This window comes from Herpailurus yagouaroundi, unplaced genomic scaffold (assembly GCF_014898765.1).
Source record: "Herpailurus yagouaroundi ecotype Mexico unplaced genomic scaffold, PumYag 164, whole genome shotgun sequence".
Classification (NCBI taxonomy): domain Eukaryota; kingdom Metazoa; phylum Chordata; class Mammalia; order Carnivora; family Felidae; genus Herpailurus; species Herpailurus yagouaroundi.
In genome coordinates this window covers 19,523,979-19,541,104 of record NW_024412405.1, presented here as the reverse complement: position 1 = coordinate 19,541,104, position 17,126 = coordinate 19,523,979, and the positions used below count along the sequence as shown (strand labels likewise).

At 40.4% G+C, this 17,126-nt stretch overlaps 1 protein-coding gene across 1 annotated transcript in view; it reads left to right on the top strand.

The window, feature by feature from the left end:
- The first annotated feature begins 781 nt into the window (after nucleotides 1-781).
- GPC5 (glypican 5) overlaps nucleotides 782-17,126 on the top strand; it is a 1,452,106-nt gene continuing 1,435,761 nt past the window's right edge. The window contains exon 1 of the mRNA XM_040487248.1: nucleotides 782-1,307. Coding sequence (XP_040343182.1) covers nucleotides 842-1,307 — 466 coding nt within the window. The 5' untranslated portion in view covers nucleotides 782-841. The remainder of the gene's footprint in view (nucleotides 1,308-17,126) is intronic.

The following is a 17,126-nucleotide window of genomic DNA, read 5'->3' as shown; positions in this document are numbered from 1 at the left end:
TGTCATTTTTAAATCACTTAAAGTCTTCATTTTTCTATCTTTCTTTTTAGAATCTCCCCTAAGCACTCTTATCTTAGAAGTTCTTTGAAAAATGTTTTAAAACAATTCCAGAAGTGATGAAGCCCAGAGGACCCATATGGATACAAAGTAATGAAGTAAAATACGATGCTAAAGGTTGATGAGAGAATAAACTGGACTTTACTGTGATGATAAGAACCTGATAAGGTCTGAATGTAATTCTTACGACTTCTAAATTCTTTCAGAGAATCATAGCTAATGTTACAGAAAAATGTTCTAAAGCAGTAACATAAAGCAATTCTCATGTACACTCTTAAAACCCTATAAATGCTATCAAGTCTTCAATTGGGATCTCAACTGTAAAGTTTTTGCCTTTTGTACTGTACCTAGATCCCATTTTGCGCAATTTCGATACAAATTCCCATGTACTGAAGACCTTGACTTATAGTCAAATATTTCATCGTACTTCCAGTTGGTGTTCCTCATTTCTTATCTTCTCTGAGCCTCTTCCCACATTCGCTCTTTTTTTCATCAGACCGTTGTTCCATGGAAAGGCCTGGGAGAACGCGGCCCGGGTTTCGTTTTATTTGCTTCCTTGCTCCAGGCAGCGCCGCTCTGAGGTCGGCCCCGCGTGGGCCGGCATTGACAGAGGAAAGGCGGGTGCGGCCTGCGGCCGCGCGCAGGGGGCGGGGCGTGGGCGGAACCTGGGGCGGGGCGGAACGTGCAGGGGCGGGGCTTGCCCGCAGAGCGCGGCAGGCGAGCGCGTCTCAGGTTGGCTGTTCCTGGCTGAGCCCGCGGCAACCCCGGCGGCGGCCGGAGCCAGATGCTCGCGGGCTCTGTGGGCTTCAGGCGTTTTCCTCAGTGGTACAGCGCCAACTCTCTCCCGCCGGTTAGGGAGACCTGGCGGCGCTCTGCTCGAGAACTCGTATCTCAGCCTCCGAGCTCCTCCGGAGAAAGCCAAGTGCCACCAGGTGAAGCCGGTGTCCCAGAACAGCCCCGGAACCTCTGCCGCCAGATTGCACCTTTTGAGAACCGCGACCGCCGAGCGTTTTCCAGCGCCTGCAACGCAAGGCGCGCGGGGACAGTTGGGTCCACTACGTGGGAAGGGGCGACTAGGACACTGATGATGGATGCACAGACCTGGCGCGCGGGATGTTGCTGTCTCCTCCTTCTGGCTCTCGTTGGGTCTACTCGGAGCGAGGGCGTGCAGAGCTGCGAAGAAGTTCGGAAACTTTTCCAGTGGCGCCTGGTGGGAGCTGTCAAGGGGCTGCCGGATTCGCCGCGGGCAGGTAAGGCGCGGCGGGCAGGCTCTGGGCGGCGCGCCAGCGCTGGGCGGCGCGCCGGGGCGAGGGCCGGGGGCGTCCTGAGCTCAGAGCCCGCGCTCCTCAGCCTCTGGGGGTGGCCCTTCGTGGGAAGATGACCTTTCAGGCACTCCGGCCGGGCAAGGTGAATCCGGGGGAGGCCTCGGGGAGGGGCGAGGGGGTGGTAAGCTCGGCGTGAACATCCCGAGCGCAGCGCAGCGCAGCTGCGGGGACACCCAGACTACGCCTGCGGCTAAGCCGGGCTCTGGGCGTTTGCCGCCCGCGCTGGTTCCCGTAGTCTCTGCTGGTGCGTTGCGAGAGGTCAGCAAAGCTGGGGCAGCGCGGCCTGCGTTTCTGTTCCGAGTGGGAATTTCACCACTGCCCCGCCGGGGGGCCTCGGTTTGCTGCTGTCTCCGGTGGACCAAGTTGGCTTGGTCGCTCCAAGTTTGCTACTAAAAATACAAACCGGTGTTCTTCTCCTTTGCTGGAGTATGGGACATTGAGAAGGGCAGCCGTCTCCTCTTTAATTAGGACTCGGACCCTGTACACCTGCACTGGCGTGACCCTTAGCTGCTTCTGTGCCCTGGCACCGAGCCCTCCTTGGGGGAACCTGCACTAAGTACCCAGTGTGTCTCTCAGACGACTGGGTAGTGTCGACGCCTGAAAGATGTGACGGCAACAGGCGATCAAAACTGAATGTATCGGGAAGTCACTAAACATGGATGAGACACATACCAGAGATTGAAGACGAAAGAATACCTTGAGTGTAGCCAGTGCAGAGTCTGCTTCTTGTAAGGCTGTTTGCCTGCACCTTTACCCCCTGCTCCCCACCCGTACCGCGCAGATTTCCTTCTGCTGCTGGGATATCCAGTTTACCTTTAGTTTGGAAGATCAGGTCTTAGCTGTCAAATGCAATAGTAAGTGTCTGAAGCTACGATTTTACTGGAGCAATGCACCCTGCCTATGAAGGCAAGACGCAGACGAGTGCCGTGAGTTTATGGGTTGAATAAAGAATTTATGGAGGATGCTTGGTTCTAAAATACGTCCCCTGGCTATGTTTTCAGGGTGAAGCGACTTGCTCTTAGCGCTATGGATGGAACTGTAACTATTTTGCTTTATTGCTTTGCTGTTTGTGAACTCAGTTCTCCCCTCATCCTGCAAGGAAAATCTGGGCATTGGGGAACCCTAAGTCCATTTTAGTTTACATGACCAGTCTTTTATATTTGAAATATTTCAAGTATTTTTTGAATGCCTGTTCAGTACAAGGTGCTTTTTCTATACTACTTGAAACAAAATAGTTGATATTCTCAGCTTAGGGCAGTTCTTTCCTCAAACAATAGTACCCCCTTATAAGCCCATTCTCGTATTTCAGTGCATTCTTTTTATTAAAAAAAAAAAAAAGCTAAACCTCAGGTATCAGTAGCTAATACTGCTGAAGTGGGTCTTTGTGTTGGTGGAGGGGGATAGGGCGAAGGCATTGAGCTTATGAAACCGTCACCTGCATTATTAGATTTTGTTCCCCAAATGCCTTAATTTTGGCTGATATGTTCAGGAAACGTTGACAGCTCCCCAGTAAAGGCCTTGATTTCACCGCCCTTCTTAATGTCTCAGTATTCCTGGTACCTGCTGAATGCAACACATTGATTAGCTGTTACATTCCTAGAACTTTGTGTATTTCATGTCTTTTGAAGAGGAAGTTTCTAGAGTATCAATCACTGGCATACCTTGTAACGGGGATGTGAGGGGAAACTGAAGCCGTGCCTTATAGAGAAGGAAATGGTGTCCTTATTTGCATTTGATACATATGACCCCCCCCGCCCCCCCCTCCCCCCCCCACAAAAAAGAGCCAGGATGGCAAGCACCTTCTTTTCTGAGCCATTCTGGATTGTTTCCCCATTGCTAGTACATTTCTTCATCTTTGGCTTAATGAGATGGAGGAATCCTAGCAGTACAGATGCCGGGGGGCTGTTCAGGGTTACACTCTTGGGGACATCAGTGTTGCTGGCGGGAAGAAGGGCTAAATTCCTTTCATAATTGCATTAAGAAAAAGTCACATGAAAGTATTATTTTGAATTAGAATCATCTTGATTAAAACCATTCTTGTCTCCAAATTGTTAGCCATTGTTTTATTTGAATAGGTAAATGAAATATTAAACTATTTCTTTTGACATTGCTACTTCTCTCCTGCTATAACAAACTCATTCCCAAACTGAGTAAAGCACACGTACTACATGCTTCATAACTGCTTTTCCTTATTTTTGTATTTATGTATGATCTGTAACGTTTAGCGTGATTGAGTATAACAGCTGGGTATCCGATTTTCTAACAGCGTCCTCAAGCTCAAGAGAAAACAATAGTTAATATAAGTAGTCATTTCCATGTAAGAATACAAATGTTAATATTCCTTGTAATAAATGTGTTTATTTGGCACATGGGCTTTCACTCACTAAAGCTGGTACATTTCAATTTGATACTCGGTTTTTTTGAAAGTTAATCTTTTTTTAGTGCTTTCTTCATTTACTGTCCACAAGTGGTTAATTCCTGAGATGTCTAGCCCAAATGCCATTTTTATAATAATAGCAGGTAGAACAACTTTTTAGTTTCTTCCTATATTTGCGACTTTTACATCTTCTGAAAACTATGTTACCCAATTTGAAATTATTAAAATGGTGAGAACAGCCATTCAAGTTGTTTCTCAGATTCTCCTCACCTTTGTTCTTTACTCTGCTCCAATTCTTTTAAGCCTATTGAGCTCCTAAGGATGTTGGATGAGAAATGTAAAAAAGGAGAGAAGATGTAAATGTGATTAGAATTACAGATTTCCCTGTGTTCTGATTTTATTTCCTAAGTAGTAGTCAAGGTGCCCTTTGCTCTTGTTTATTTTATTCAGAAACAAACAAACAAACAAACAAACAAACTTAGTGAAAGTGTCTTTTAAAGGTCCTTTGATTTTCATTTTATTTACTGGGGAGGAGGGATAATGCTTTTACATTGAAATTCTCTTCCCACATGCATTGTTCACACTTGCATTATTTTCCCGTTTTAAGAAGGTATTTCAGAAAGGAGAAGCTTATAAAAAAATCCAAGACTACCTTCAGGTAATTTATATACCAACTGGTTTTTGAACAGTGGATGTTCATTGGTACAAGGAGTAGTTTGTGAAAGAACTTTTTCTTGGTAACTTTTGGTTATAAATGGGATAATAAAAATAAACTTGATGTGGCAAAATGAAAATTTAATACTACAGGACACTTTAGTGCTGTGTAGTTTTATTTTTTAAACTGCTTTCATCATGATTTAGTCTTATAATTGTTTCAGGCACAGTGTTGATTCCTTTTCACACGCAAGAGAAGCAATCTACCTGGTAACCTCAGAGTTTGGAATTATAGACATTGGGTTTCAAAACTTGGATCTCCCACGTGTAGTGGTGGGCCTAGGTTAATTGCTTATCCTTGAACCTCTGTTTTGTCATCTACAAGATGGGAATCTTAGTTTTTTTTTTTTTTTTTAATGTTTATTTATTTATTTTGAGAGAGAGTGAGCGTGAGTGGGGGAGGGGCAGAGAGAGTCCCAAGCAAGCTCAGCACTGTCAGTGCAGAGCCCCACTTGGGGCTTAATCCCATGAACTTTGAGATCATGACCTGAGCCAAAATCATGAGTCTGACGCTTAGCTGACTGAGCCACCCAGGTGCCCTGGGAATCTTAGTTCTTGAAGAGTTGTTGAATACACAGAATGAAATAATGTGTGTGTGTGTGTGTGTGTGTGTGTGTGTGTGTGTGTATAAGATAGCACAACTCCAGGCACATAGGAAGTGCTCACAAAATGTGTTGTTGTCACTACAGTTTTTTAATTTAGTGTCATGATTTTAACTAGACTTGGGCTTTAAGAGTGAAATTTTAGTTTTAGATCTCTATGTAACAGAAGATGTTTTTTATATTAACTAGGTTTTTTTTTTGGCCACAAATGAGTATTTCTAAAATTGGGAAATACCTTTGTTTTTTAAATAAGATTATTCAGCTATTTTATATCTATGCTTATTTTTTTTAAGTTTACTTATTTATTCTGAGAGAGAGAGAGAGAGAGAGAGAGAGAGAGAAAGAGAACACACTAGCACACATGTGGCTGGGGGAGGGGCAGAGAGAGAGAGGGAGAGAGAATCCCAAGCAGCAGGGCTCCATTGGTGAGATCAGGACCAGAACTGAACTCAAGAGCCAGACACCTAATGGACTGAGCCACCCGGGCACCCTAGGAAATATATTTCTATTCAAAATGGTATTTATTAGATTATAGTGACTCTCTTGTTTCTTCTCATGAGCTAATGGAAGCTCTAAGAAAGAAACCTATCTGAAATGATTTTTATTATGTTATGGAAAACATATCTATATCTATATATCTATATATCTGTATTTGTATCTATATATTTCCATGAACTAATGGAAAGTCTAGGAAACAAAACTGTGCTACTGCTGGCTGCAGCACCCCACAGCCACGGCCTCCACTACCACGGCCACGGCTCTGCTGTCTGTAATTCAGGGAGGTGAAGTAGTGCACACAGGATGGTTTAAGGATTTATATACTAGATGGCTGGTGGCCATAGTCATTCATGGACAGTAATCTGAAATTAAGACTTGTATCTCATGAATTTAACCTTTTTTTGCTGCTTGAACAACATAGTTGTGTTGATAAGATTTCCAAAGCCATAGAAGGAACCCAGGCTCTGATGTTGGGGCAGATTATTAATATCAGGATCGCCCCGTGTTGAAGCCCATTCACCAAAACCCACCAGAAACCACCCTGTACTCAAACAAATTTGGCTCATTTTGCTTGCTGCAGCAAGGACTATCACTCATTGTAGGAATCGTGGGTGTCATGGGTAAAGGGCAGCCAGGAAGGGGCTTTTTCTAAGATTTGAGCTTGTGCTGGGTGATCTCATGGATGGTTTAATGGAGCGGGGCAGTTCAGGAATTGGGTGTCTTGATAACTTGCTTAGGCGTTGGGAAGATGAAGGTGGGGGTAGTCGCCATGATTGAAGAAGCAGCAGTCAGTCTTGTTGATCAAAAGAGGGGGATGTTCAGTCATTTGTGAGGCTGCAGAGTGTCCCTGTGTCTCTGCTTCTCCACCACAGGTCTCAGGTGGCCCTGTCTCATCACTGCGGGGTGATTCTGTTCATGTTGTCTGTGTTGGCTTGTAAACATGAACTTAGTTCAAGTGTTAGGGCGGCTTGTCACTTTCTCCTCTGCAAAATCTAGTGTATGCTTTGATGGTCATGAGAATCACGTGTTTCATGTTTATCTGGGCCTTTAGTGAAGCATAATGGTAGGACAGTGAGTCTGAGTTTCTACTTTAAGGCCACAGAGAATGACTGTGCACTAGGGGCTTGAATTGTGCTAATCACACCGTTGTTCGTCATAGTCCTCTTACCAGAAAATATAAGTGTTGTGTGTGTCCCCATCCTTCCTGCCACATTTTAAGTTCCTTTCTGCCAAGTGTCCAACATCCTGTATTTGTATAATTGGCTTTAGGAGGGGCTCAGTTTGGAGAACTTAAGAATAACATTTTATAATTTTTCTGTCCTCCCCCATCCACTTTCCAGCTTGTCAAGACTTTCTGGAATATGGATTTTTATCTTGTGTGTGTGTGTGTGTGTGTGTGTGTGTGTGTGTGTGTGTAATTTACTTTCTATGTTTGGTAAAAGCACCTTCTAAGTCTATAACATTTGTTTTTGTTATTAATTGGTATAACACCAAAAGGAAAATTCCAGCAGATGCCTCTCCTAAGCAGAAATGATGCATAAATCAGTGGCCTCTCAGTATAACTTGAAGAAACCATAAACCTGTTTTGGTAAAAATGGGGTCATGAGAGACTTTGGTCATATCCTTCATTGCAACAGATTGTCTGTGGGTGTGATATCTGACCTACTTGGTTAAGTAACAATAGCTTTACTTTTAGTAGAGAATAGTCATTTTCCATATCTACCTTTCTCTTGTAAAAACCTGACCTTCAGCTAGAAGAAAAGACAATAGCAATTGTGTCCTCAGTTCTTCCTCTTTTCAGCTTTAGAAATTTCAAATTTCACTAATGTCTCTGTTAAAACCATCCTAAATTGATTAGTTATTCTTCTATGAATCACAATAAATAGGACGGCTTTTTTTTTTTAAAGTTTATTTGTTTATTTATTTAGAGAGAGTGAGCATGCAAGCAGGGGGAGGGGCAGAGAGAGAGAATCCCAAGCTGACTCTGAAGATAGTGGTTTGAACTCATGAAGTGCAAGATCATGACCTGAGCTAAAATCAAGAGTTGAACACTTTTTAAAAAAAAATTTTTTTTTAACATTTATTTATTTTTGAGACAGAGAGAGACAGAGCATTAACGGGGGAGGGTCAGAGAGAGAGGGAGACACAGAATCTGAAACAGGCTCCAGGCTCTGAGCGGTCAGCACAGAGCCCGACGCGGGACTCGAACTCATGGACTGTGAGATCATGACCTGAGCCGAAGTCGGACGCCCAACCGACTGAGCCACCCAGGTGCCCCAAGAGTTGAACACTTAACCGACTGAGCCACCCAGGTGCCCCGATAGGACAGCTTTTTAAAAAAGTTATTATATTCTATTCTTTTAAAATTATTTATTTTATTTTTATTCCAATGTAGTTAACATACAGTGTTGTATTAGTTTCAGATGTGCAATGTAACAATTCAACAATTCCATGTATTACTCAGCGCTCACCAAGATAGTGTTCTCTTAGTCTCCACCTCCCCTTTGGTAACCATCAGTTTGTTCTTTATAGTTAAGAGTCTGGATCTCATGGGTGGCTCAGTTGGTTGAGCATCTGACTCTTGAATTTGGCTCAGGTCATGATCCCAGGGTTGTGGGATCAAGCCCCATGTTGGGCTCTGTGCCGAGTATGGAGCTTGTAGGGATTCTCTGTCTCTCCCTTTGCTCCCTCTCCTGTACCCTGTCTCTATAAAAAAAAAAAAAAAAAAAAAGAGTTTGTTTCTTGGTTTCTCTCTCTTTTTTTTCCTTTGCTCCTTTGTTTCTTAAATTCCACATAAGAGGGAAATCATATGGTATTTGTCTTTCTCTGACTTGCTTATTTCACTTAGCATAATACCCTGTAGCTCCATCCATGTTGTTGCAAATGGTAAGATTTCATTCATTTTTTGGCTGAATAATATTCCATTGTGTGTGTGTGTGTGTGTGTGTGTGTGTGTATTACACGTACACACACACACACATGCATTCCCTATATATATACCACTTCTTATCCATTCATCTGTTGATGAACACTTAGGCTTCCATAGTTTGGCTCTTGTAAATAATGCTGTAATAAACATAGGGATGACATATCCCTTTGAGTAGTATTTTTGTATTCTTTGGGTAAATACCCAGTAGTGCAATTACTGGATCATAGATAGTTCTATTTTTTATTTTTTGGGGAACCACCACACTGTTTTCCATTGAGGCTGCACCAGTTTGCATTCCCACCAATAGTGTAGGAGGGCTCCTTTTTCTCCACATCCTTGCCAACACTTATTGTTTCTTTTAAAAATTAATTTAAATATTTAAATTTTTTAATTTTAATTTTTTAAAATGTTTATTCATTTTTGAGAGAGAGAGAGAAAGAATGTGAGTAGGGGAGGGGCAGAGAGAGAGGGAGACACAGAATCTGAAGCAGGCTCCAGGCTGTCAACACAGAGCCCAACGGGGGGGCTCGTACTCACAAACTGTGAGATCATGACCTGAGCTGAAGTCAGATGCTCAACTGACTGAGCCACCCAGGCACCCCACTTTTTTATTGAACTATAATTGACACACAATATCCTGTTAGTTTCAGGTGTACATCATAGTGATTTGGTATTTTTATATATTATGAAATGATCCCCACAATAAGTCTAGTTACCATCTGTGACCATACAAAATTATTACAGTAGTATTGACTGTATTCCCTATGTTGTACATTACATCCCCCTGACTTATTTATTTTGTAGCTGAAGAATCTGAATCCCCTTTACCTCTTTCATCCATCCCCCAACTCCTCCCCACTCTTGTAACCAACAGTTTGTTTCCTATATGCATGAGTCTGCATTCTGTTTGTTTTGTCTGTTTGTTTTGTTTTTTAAATTTCACATATATTTGAAATCATATAGTGTTTGTCTTTCTCTGACTTATTTCACTTAGCATAATCCCCTCTAGGTCTTTGATTAGCCGTATCAAGTTCACATATGGCCGTTAAGTAAGTTGAATGTATAATGCACTTTTATAGAGAGAGAATGAGATTTTGCACTTTCATGTTTTTATGAAAGAATGCACATTCTCTTGAAAATTCAAAATACTGAAAAATACATACAGAGCAAAATTTGCCCTCCAGAAATAACCACCAATAACCTTTTGTATTACCCTTTTAAACACCCTCATCAGCCATCTGCTCTGGATATAAATATTTTTAAGAGATTTTTGTAAATGTTTCTTTATTTATTTTTGAGAGGGTGCAAGGTGGGGGGAGCAGAGAGGGAAGGGGACAGAGGATCTGAAGCAGGCTCCATGATGACAGCAGTGAGCTCTATGTGGGGCTCAAACTCACAAACCTCGAGATCATGACCTGTACTCCACACTTATCCGAGGTGCCCCATTGTATAAATATTTTTTGAAAGAATGTAGAATCACTTTATTTTTCTTAGTTACCATTGTAAGCATATCAATACTTCCCATGCCCTTAAACATCTTTCTAAATATGTACTTTTTTTAGTGACAGTATAGTATTGCACTGTACCATAAATTGAATTCTCCCTTGTTGTAAATATAGGTTTTCGATATTCACCACCATAAAGTCACATGGCTAAAGACATGAAAAGTAAATGTGACAAACTCTTACCCCCCTTATGGCTTTGTATATCATCTACATTCATTCTGATTAAGGTTGTTCATTGTCAACACCACTAACATTTGGGGCTGGATAATTCTTTGTTGTGTGGGGAATTGGGGACAGTCCTGTATGTTGTGGGTTGTTTAGAAGCTTTCCTGACCTTCACCCTCTAGATGCCAGTAGCAACGTCCTCCCCCTCTCCCCACAAGTTGTGACACTCCAAAATGTTTCTAGACATTGCCAAATGTCCCACAGAAGGCAAAATCATCCTAGTTGAGAACCATTGGAATAAACTGTCCAACCTATGGCTTCTTCACGCACATATGTTATATAGCTGGCCGGTTCAGGTTTCTGCTGAAAAGTCAACTCTTTGGAGAGGTTTTTCTCAAGGTTCACTGAACTATGTTCCCCCAGTTATTATTGTAGAAATCCTTTTGTTTCTTTCATGGCGCTACATATTTTTTCTTTATTCTGTACTGTTGCTCTGTCACCGCTAGGTTGTGTGTGTGTGATGAGAATAGAGAACATGTCTACCAAGGCCAGGTTCATGGGCATCTGACCTTTGCACTCACACAGGGTCCCGCTCTCAGAAGGGCCCCCTGCTTGGTTCAATGTTCTGCTCTTGCCATCTTGAAGTTTGAACAAAGGCTCTTGTATTCTAATTTTGCAGGGGCCCCGTAAATGATGATAGCCAGTACTGTTGGGTGTCTTATTCAGTGAAGAATATCTGGTGCCTAGAACAGTGCCTGACATGGAACAAGAATTGAAATAGTTGTTGAATAAATCGCTACATCCTTTGAACCTCTCTTATTCTTTTTTCTTCTTTACGTTTATTTATTTATTTTTGGGGCAGGAGAGAGAAAAAGAGAGAGAGAGAGAGAGAGAGAGAGAGAGAGGGAGAATCCCAAGCAGGCTCCATGCTGTGAGCACAGAGTTGGACTTGGGGCTCGATCCCACAACCTGTGAGATCATGACCTGAGCCGAAATCAAGAGTCACATGCTTACTTGACTGAGCCACCCAGGTGCCTCAAACCTGTCTGATTCTTAAGTTAAACTCTAGAAGTCAGTCCACAGATGGATGGTCAGTCCATCCAAGATTCCGCTATCTCTATATAATGATATTTATGAAGTTTTCTGGTGTTGTGTAAATGGGTTAAAGATTGACCCCTGTGTTTTTTACTTCATCACATCAGATTGGAACCATCAGCCCAAGGCCCTCCAGTGCCAAACTCAAAATTTTACATATCCATTTGCTTTAAATAGAGCTCAGATAAGCATATTTTTAGTCCATTAGAGCTTGCTTGTTTTGCATACTCCACAAAACTGCACCCAACATCTGCTAGCCACAGCTAAAATAAACTCGGGGGCTGTAACAGACCCCAAGCCACTGCTGCCCTTTGAAACTCTCTGACTCAGAGACTTCCCATTTGCTGCTGTGTAGTATCACAGAGCTATGTGAGCCCCTTCTCCTGTTCCCCTCTCTCCTGGGAGTTCCCTTGCCCCCTTCTGCTTCTGGGTGGTAGCCCTGCTCTGCTGTCTCTGGAAGTCTTGTACTGTGAGGGACATCCCTTCACATGCAGAGATTCAAAGTGCCACTCAGTGTCTACTACTATCATCTGGAGGTCCTGCCTTTGAATCAATCAGCCCTGAAATCCTCAAACACACCATGTACAGATCAATACTTAGTTATTTCTAATGTAAGAGAGGGACTCAAAGCAGTAATACCAATTTTAAGTATATTCCTCTGCTAGACTATAGGCTATTTGAGAGTGAGATCTGTGATTGATGTATCTTAATGTTCTGTGATTAGCCTAAAATTCATAAATAAATTTTGACTTGTAGAATTAATCTCATATGTGTACTTACATACCAGACTCAATTCATTGTGTTTACTTACGTGTTCTATACTTAATGTTAATAGAATGAGAAATGTAGAAGGTGAAGTTTTTAAAAAATATACTGACCTGGGCTCAGTTGGATTGTTGATTAAGTTATTTTCGAGGAGTTAATATTTTCTTATGTACCTCTGCCATAACTTTCTATAAAGTGACCCAGCCCTTTTAAATTTAAATTTAAAGGAGTTTTTATTTGCATTCTCCAACATTTTTGAAAACAGAGTAAATGATTGCCAAACAAATGTCCAGAAGAAGGTTTCCTCAAATGTCCTGCAAAGAAAGGAAGATTATTTAATATTTAAGGGATTAATTTACACAGTTTTTATATCATGTAGACAGTGACTGATCTGACTTAGAGCGTTAACTCATCTATTTTTGGGAGAATGGAGAAAAATAAATGTGCCTAAATATAATTTATATTTGACTCTGGATTGGTTGGTTTGTGTTTCATTTAATTTCTTTCTCCTTCTTTTTTCTGTTTGTTTGTTTGTTTGTTTGTTTTCCTTTCTGTGAGGAATTAATAGTAAGGAACTAGAAAATGATTTCAGTTTTTCTATCTCCCACCCTCCCACCCTTGTTAATTCCATGTTGGCAGTAAAGCACATCTCACTTGTCTGTGGAATTATTCCTGAGCTGGGAAGATTGTTTATTAAAAGATCCCAGCTTGGGGTTCAGACTCCATGCAGACCAAGTAGAGAGACCATAGCCTTTCAGAACAAGCAAACGAATAATTGCTGCTAAACCACAAAACCATATATGGTAGCAGGTATAATCTGTCTCCAAAGTATTTCCAACAATTCCTGTTTTAGAAATACCTAGTCGTTAGATCTCTTTTACTATCTTAGAAAAAAAAATTTTTCTGTATCAAGTGTAGTTTATTATTTATTTAGGATGTGTCACAAGAGGTATTAGGAAATTGTACCTAAATAGAAGGATTATTTAAGTCATTGCTAATGAGACATGCACATTTTGGTATGGTTCAGCTGTGAACTTAAATATGTTTCAAATGCAGTCATATTTAGAACCTAGTAAACATTTCTTGTTTTATAATTTGTTTATTACTCTTATTAGGGTAATGGGTTTGAATTACTAGTTTTCTTCTCCTTCTGTGCTCTGATAACCACGTTTATTTTAGCTTTTATAAATCTTTATAGGCAATATAATTTTTGCAGCTATCTTTTTAGAGCTCATAGGCTTTTCTTTTCTTTGTCTTACAGTTTCAAGGGACGTTAGTTCACGATTTCTTCAATATTCTTTTTGGGAGAGGGTAAGAACTGAGAAGGAGTCCGATAACATGCACAGACTTTGCCTTCAGTTGATCAAAGGAATGTAAACATTATTTCTGGATGTCCTTGTTCATTACATATATATTCTTTAAATGGAATATTATCAATATTAAATTACCTGTTCAGATTTATTTACTTTTTGAACAACTCTCTTATTTAGTAAGGTTGTAGAAAGTTACATTTGGCTCATTTTCTTTTGATCATTGAAAATGTCTGTGTTTAATGAGCTGAAACTGAAGTAGGTCAATAAAATGAAGAGATTAACGGTCTGTGTTTCACCAGGCTTAGAATACATTCCACTCTGAGGGGAAAAGTCATTTTTAACAAAGTTTTTTTTTGTTTTTTGTTTTTTTTTTATCAACTTAAAAGGTAAAGGAAATAGGAATAACATTGAAAGAGTGAGGAATTCATGAGCATGAGCTATTTGTCAGGTAAAAGGTATGAGGATACCTTTTGTATAGTTAAGAGCTTTAGTTACAAAACAAAACTACATTTTACTTAAAAAAGGTGTTTATTTATTTTAAGAGAGAGAGAGAAAGTGAGTTTGGGGGAGGGGTAGAGAGAGAGAGGGAGAGAGAGAATCTCAAGCAGGCTCTGCACCATCAGCACAGATTGTGGGCTCAATCTCCTGAACAGTGAGATCATGACCTGAGCCGAAATTAAAAGTTGAACGCTTAACCAACTGAACCACCCAGGCACCTCTTCTTTTTACTTTTATAAGTTTAGGGGCACAAATAAGCTTCAGGTTATTAACTATTTAATATTCTACTCATCTTTGGAGATGTCTTAATGCAAAACAAGGAAAAATAGTTGGTATGACAAAGCATTGAAATGTTGGCATGGGAAGAACAAACAGGAAAAAACAGACATTTTAACTTATAATTTATCCCATATTACTGTCACATATCTTAGTGAATAACAATGAACTTTCAGTTTTGAAATAAATTAGTCTTGACTCTATCACTTATTAGCTATGGAACCTTTAGCAAACAACTCAACTTCTCAGAAAATGGTTTTCCTTCCCTTTCAGTGGGTTTTGAGGGCCACATGGTATGGGGAAAAAACTAAACAGTACTAGTCTGTACAAAATGCTACATAGCTAATTTTATTACAGATATTCTTTTTTGAGACATTTAAGTAATTCTTTATGCTGGATCAGGGAACAGGCAAAGAAATCATAATAGAAATCCCTTTCTCTTCATGGTAATAAAATACCAAACTGTCAAATATTTTTCTGCCCTCACTCATGCTCATAGTATTAATCTTGTATTCTTGGAGACATAGTCTATGTTTTCCTTCCTTATTTTAGCTAATAAATTATTATTTATACTTTAATCCTGCAGTGAAATCGGGTTTATTCCTGTTATGTAGTTTAAGAGCAAAAGACTAGTCTTTTACAAACCATTGTCATTTAAATTAATTGAATTAAGATTAAGAGGAAAGTACTTTTCCTGGATGTATGCTGAGTGAATGTGAACAGGGGTAGTTTCTACCATATATAATTGACTTCAACAAGTAAGTAGGAGTTCATTCTTTGCTGCGTTTTATCACATTTTTGCTTGTCGTAGTTCCGGTGGGTCTTTGTGTGTCCCTGTGTTGGGCGTAAGTTTTCTGCCATGTGAAAGACACAAAGGTACAGTGTGCTGGCATGTGTCTGCCCCTTCAGGTAGACGCCCCACTCTGCTTTGTGTCTGGACGAATTCTTGCCTCTGGCAGTCCGTGGGAAGGAATGCCTGGGGAGACACCCGGCAGGTGGGCTGTGGCCGTCTCACCTTGCAGAGTCACTGCAGACTGCCTGCGTCCCTTTATCTAAGCACACAGCTCATAACTCTCTTGGGATTCTGGCAAATAACGTTATTGTCCTGCCCCCTAAGAGGCAGTACCAGCTTCTCCACAGTTACTAGCTAGGGAGAACCGCAGTATCTCTTACAGTCTTCCTATACCCTCCCCTTTACAAATATTTTCTTAAATAATCCTATTTGACATTATCAATCTATCTCCTTACAGGATCCTATATGACAAAACTTTATATACTTTAAATATTTAAGCCTAGAGCTTTCAGAGGATATTTGATTTGTAATTAAAACATGTAGAAACATAAATCTGTTCTGGAGTTAATTTATAAATGTTTTTGGAAGTTCCAATCAGTGATGATTTCTCCGCTCACATTCAGTTGCCTTGTGATCAGGCTTTTATTAATTTTTCTTTCCCTCCCTTCACCTCTTTTATGAGGAATGTTGGTGGTGCTGAACTCTTTAGGGTTCAGTTAGAAATGTGACTGAATTGATAACACCCCATATTAACACTTAATTTTTTAAATTCCAGCCCAGTCCACCAACTCAATCAGTTTCCAGATTCTCTAGATTCTCCTTCACAAATGCCCCTATAATTTCTCTATCCACCCTTGTGGCCACTACCGTGCTTTTATCTAGTGCCTTTTCATGTCTGGATCACCCAGTTGGCTGACATTGGCTCCTGGTTCATAGCAGTCCACTTCCCAATTGCTTTCCAACTGATTTCCCACTAAAACTCAAATCTGATCTTTAGGTTTTTGTTTGTTTGTTTGTTTGTTTTTTTACTTTATTTATTTTGAGAGAGAAAGAGAAAGTGTGTGAGTGAGTGGGGGAGAGGCAGAGAGACAGAGAAAGACAGAGGGAGAGAGAGAATCCCAAGCAGGCTCTGGGCAGAGCCTAATGTGGGGCTCAATCTCACAAACCATGAGATCCTGACCGGAGCCAAAATCAAGAATCAGATGCTTAACTGACTGAGTCACCCAGGTGCCCCTCATCTTTATTTCTTGTGTTAAATCCTTCAGTGATTTCCCTTTGCCTTTCTTAAAAAAAAAGAAAGAAAGAAAGAAACATTACATTTGAATATATAACCTGTGTGTGTAATCAAAAAAATAAACATCATAGGGAGATAAATGGGGTAAAAAAAACCCTATGGCATTTCATTTCTAATGCACAGCTACAGAAAGGTTAGCATCCTTAATCACAAATGAGCTCTTGTAAATTGGTAACAAAGACACTAATATTTCCAGGGAAATGAAAAAAGAACATAAAGAGGAAATTCAAATGATATAAATGACTAATAAGGATATGGGCGATGCTTGAGCTCAACATTAACAAAGGAAAACTAATTTCTTATGAATATCACATTGTCAAAATTAAAAATAGTGACATCTAATGCTCCTGTGATTGGAGGAAATAGCGTACTCTCATCTACAAATACTGAGCAGGAAGACTGATGAAGACTGGCTGTACATTCAGGGCGAATTCTGCAGTTATCACTCAAAATTTGAATTTTGGTTGCCCTTTGCCTGGCGATTCCAATTTATAGGAAAGTATTCCTACAAACCAATTGGATATATTTAAACATATATATATATATATATATATATATATTATAATATATTATATATGTATATTTTCATTGCACAGAAAAAACTTGCAGGTAATGTAAATGTCTGTTAATATCTATTGAATGATAAATTATGGATAACCATGTGGACACTTAAACCAGGAGAGGAAGGCTATCCAACCAACATTAGGACAAATGACTTACAGCATTTATGAAAGGAAAAAGCAAACTATAGCCTGATGTGCCTGCAGCCTCCAAAATACATATATATATTTGAGTATCACTTTATGTATGAATGTACCCCAAAACCAAGTACACAAAGTGCCAGCAATAGTAGATAACCTTGAGTAAAATTAGGGGGAAAACAGAAGCACGGAGGTATGGCTGAGAGGGAACACCAGGTC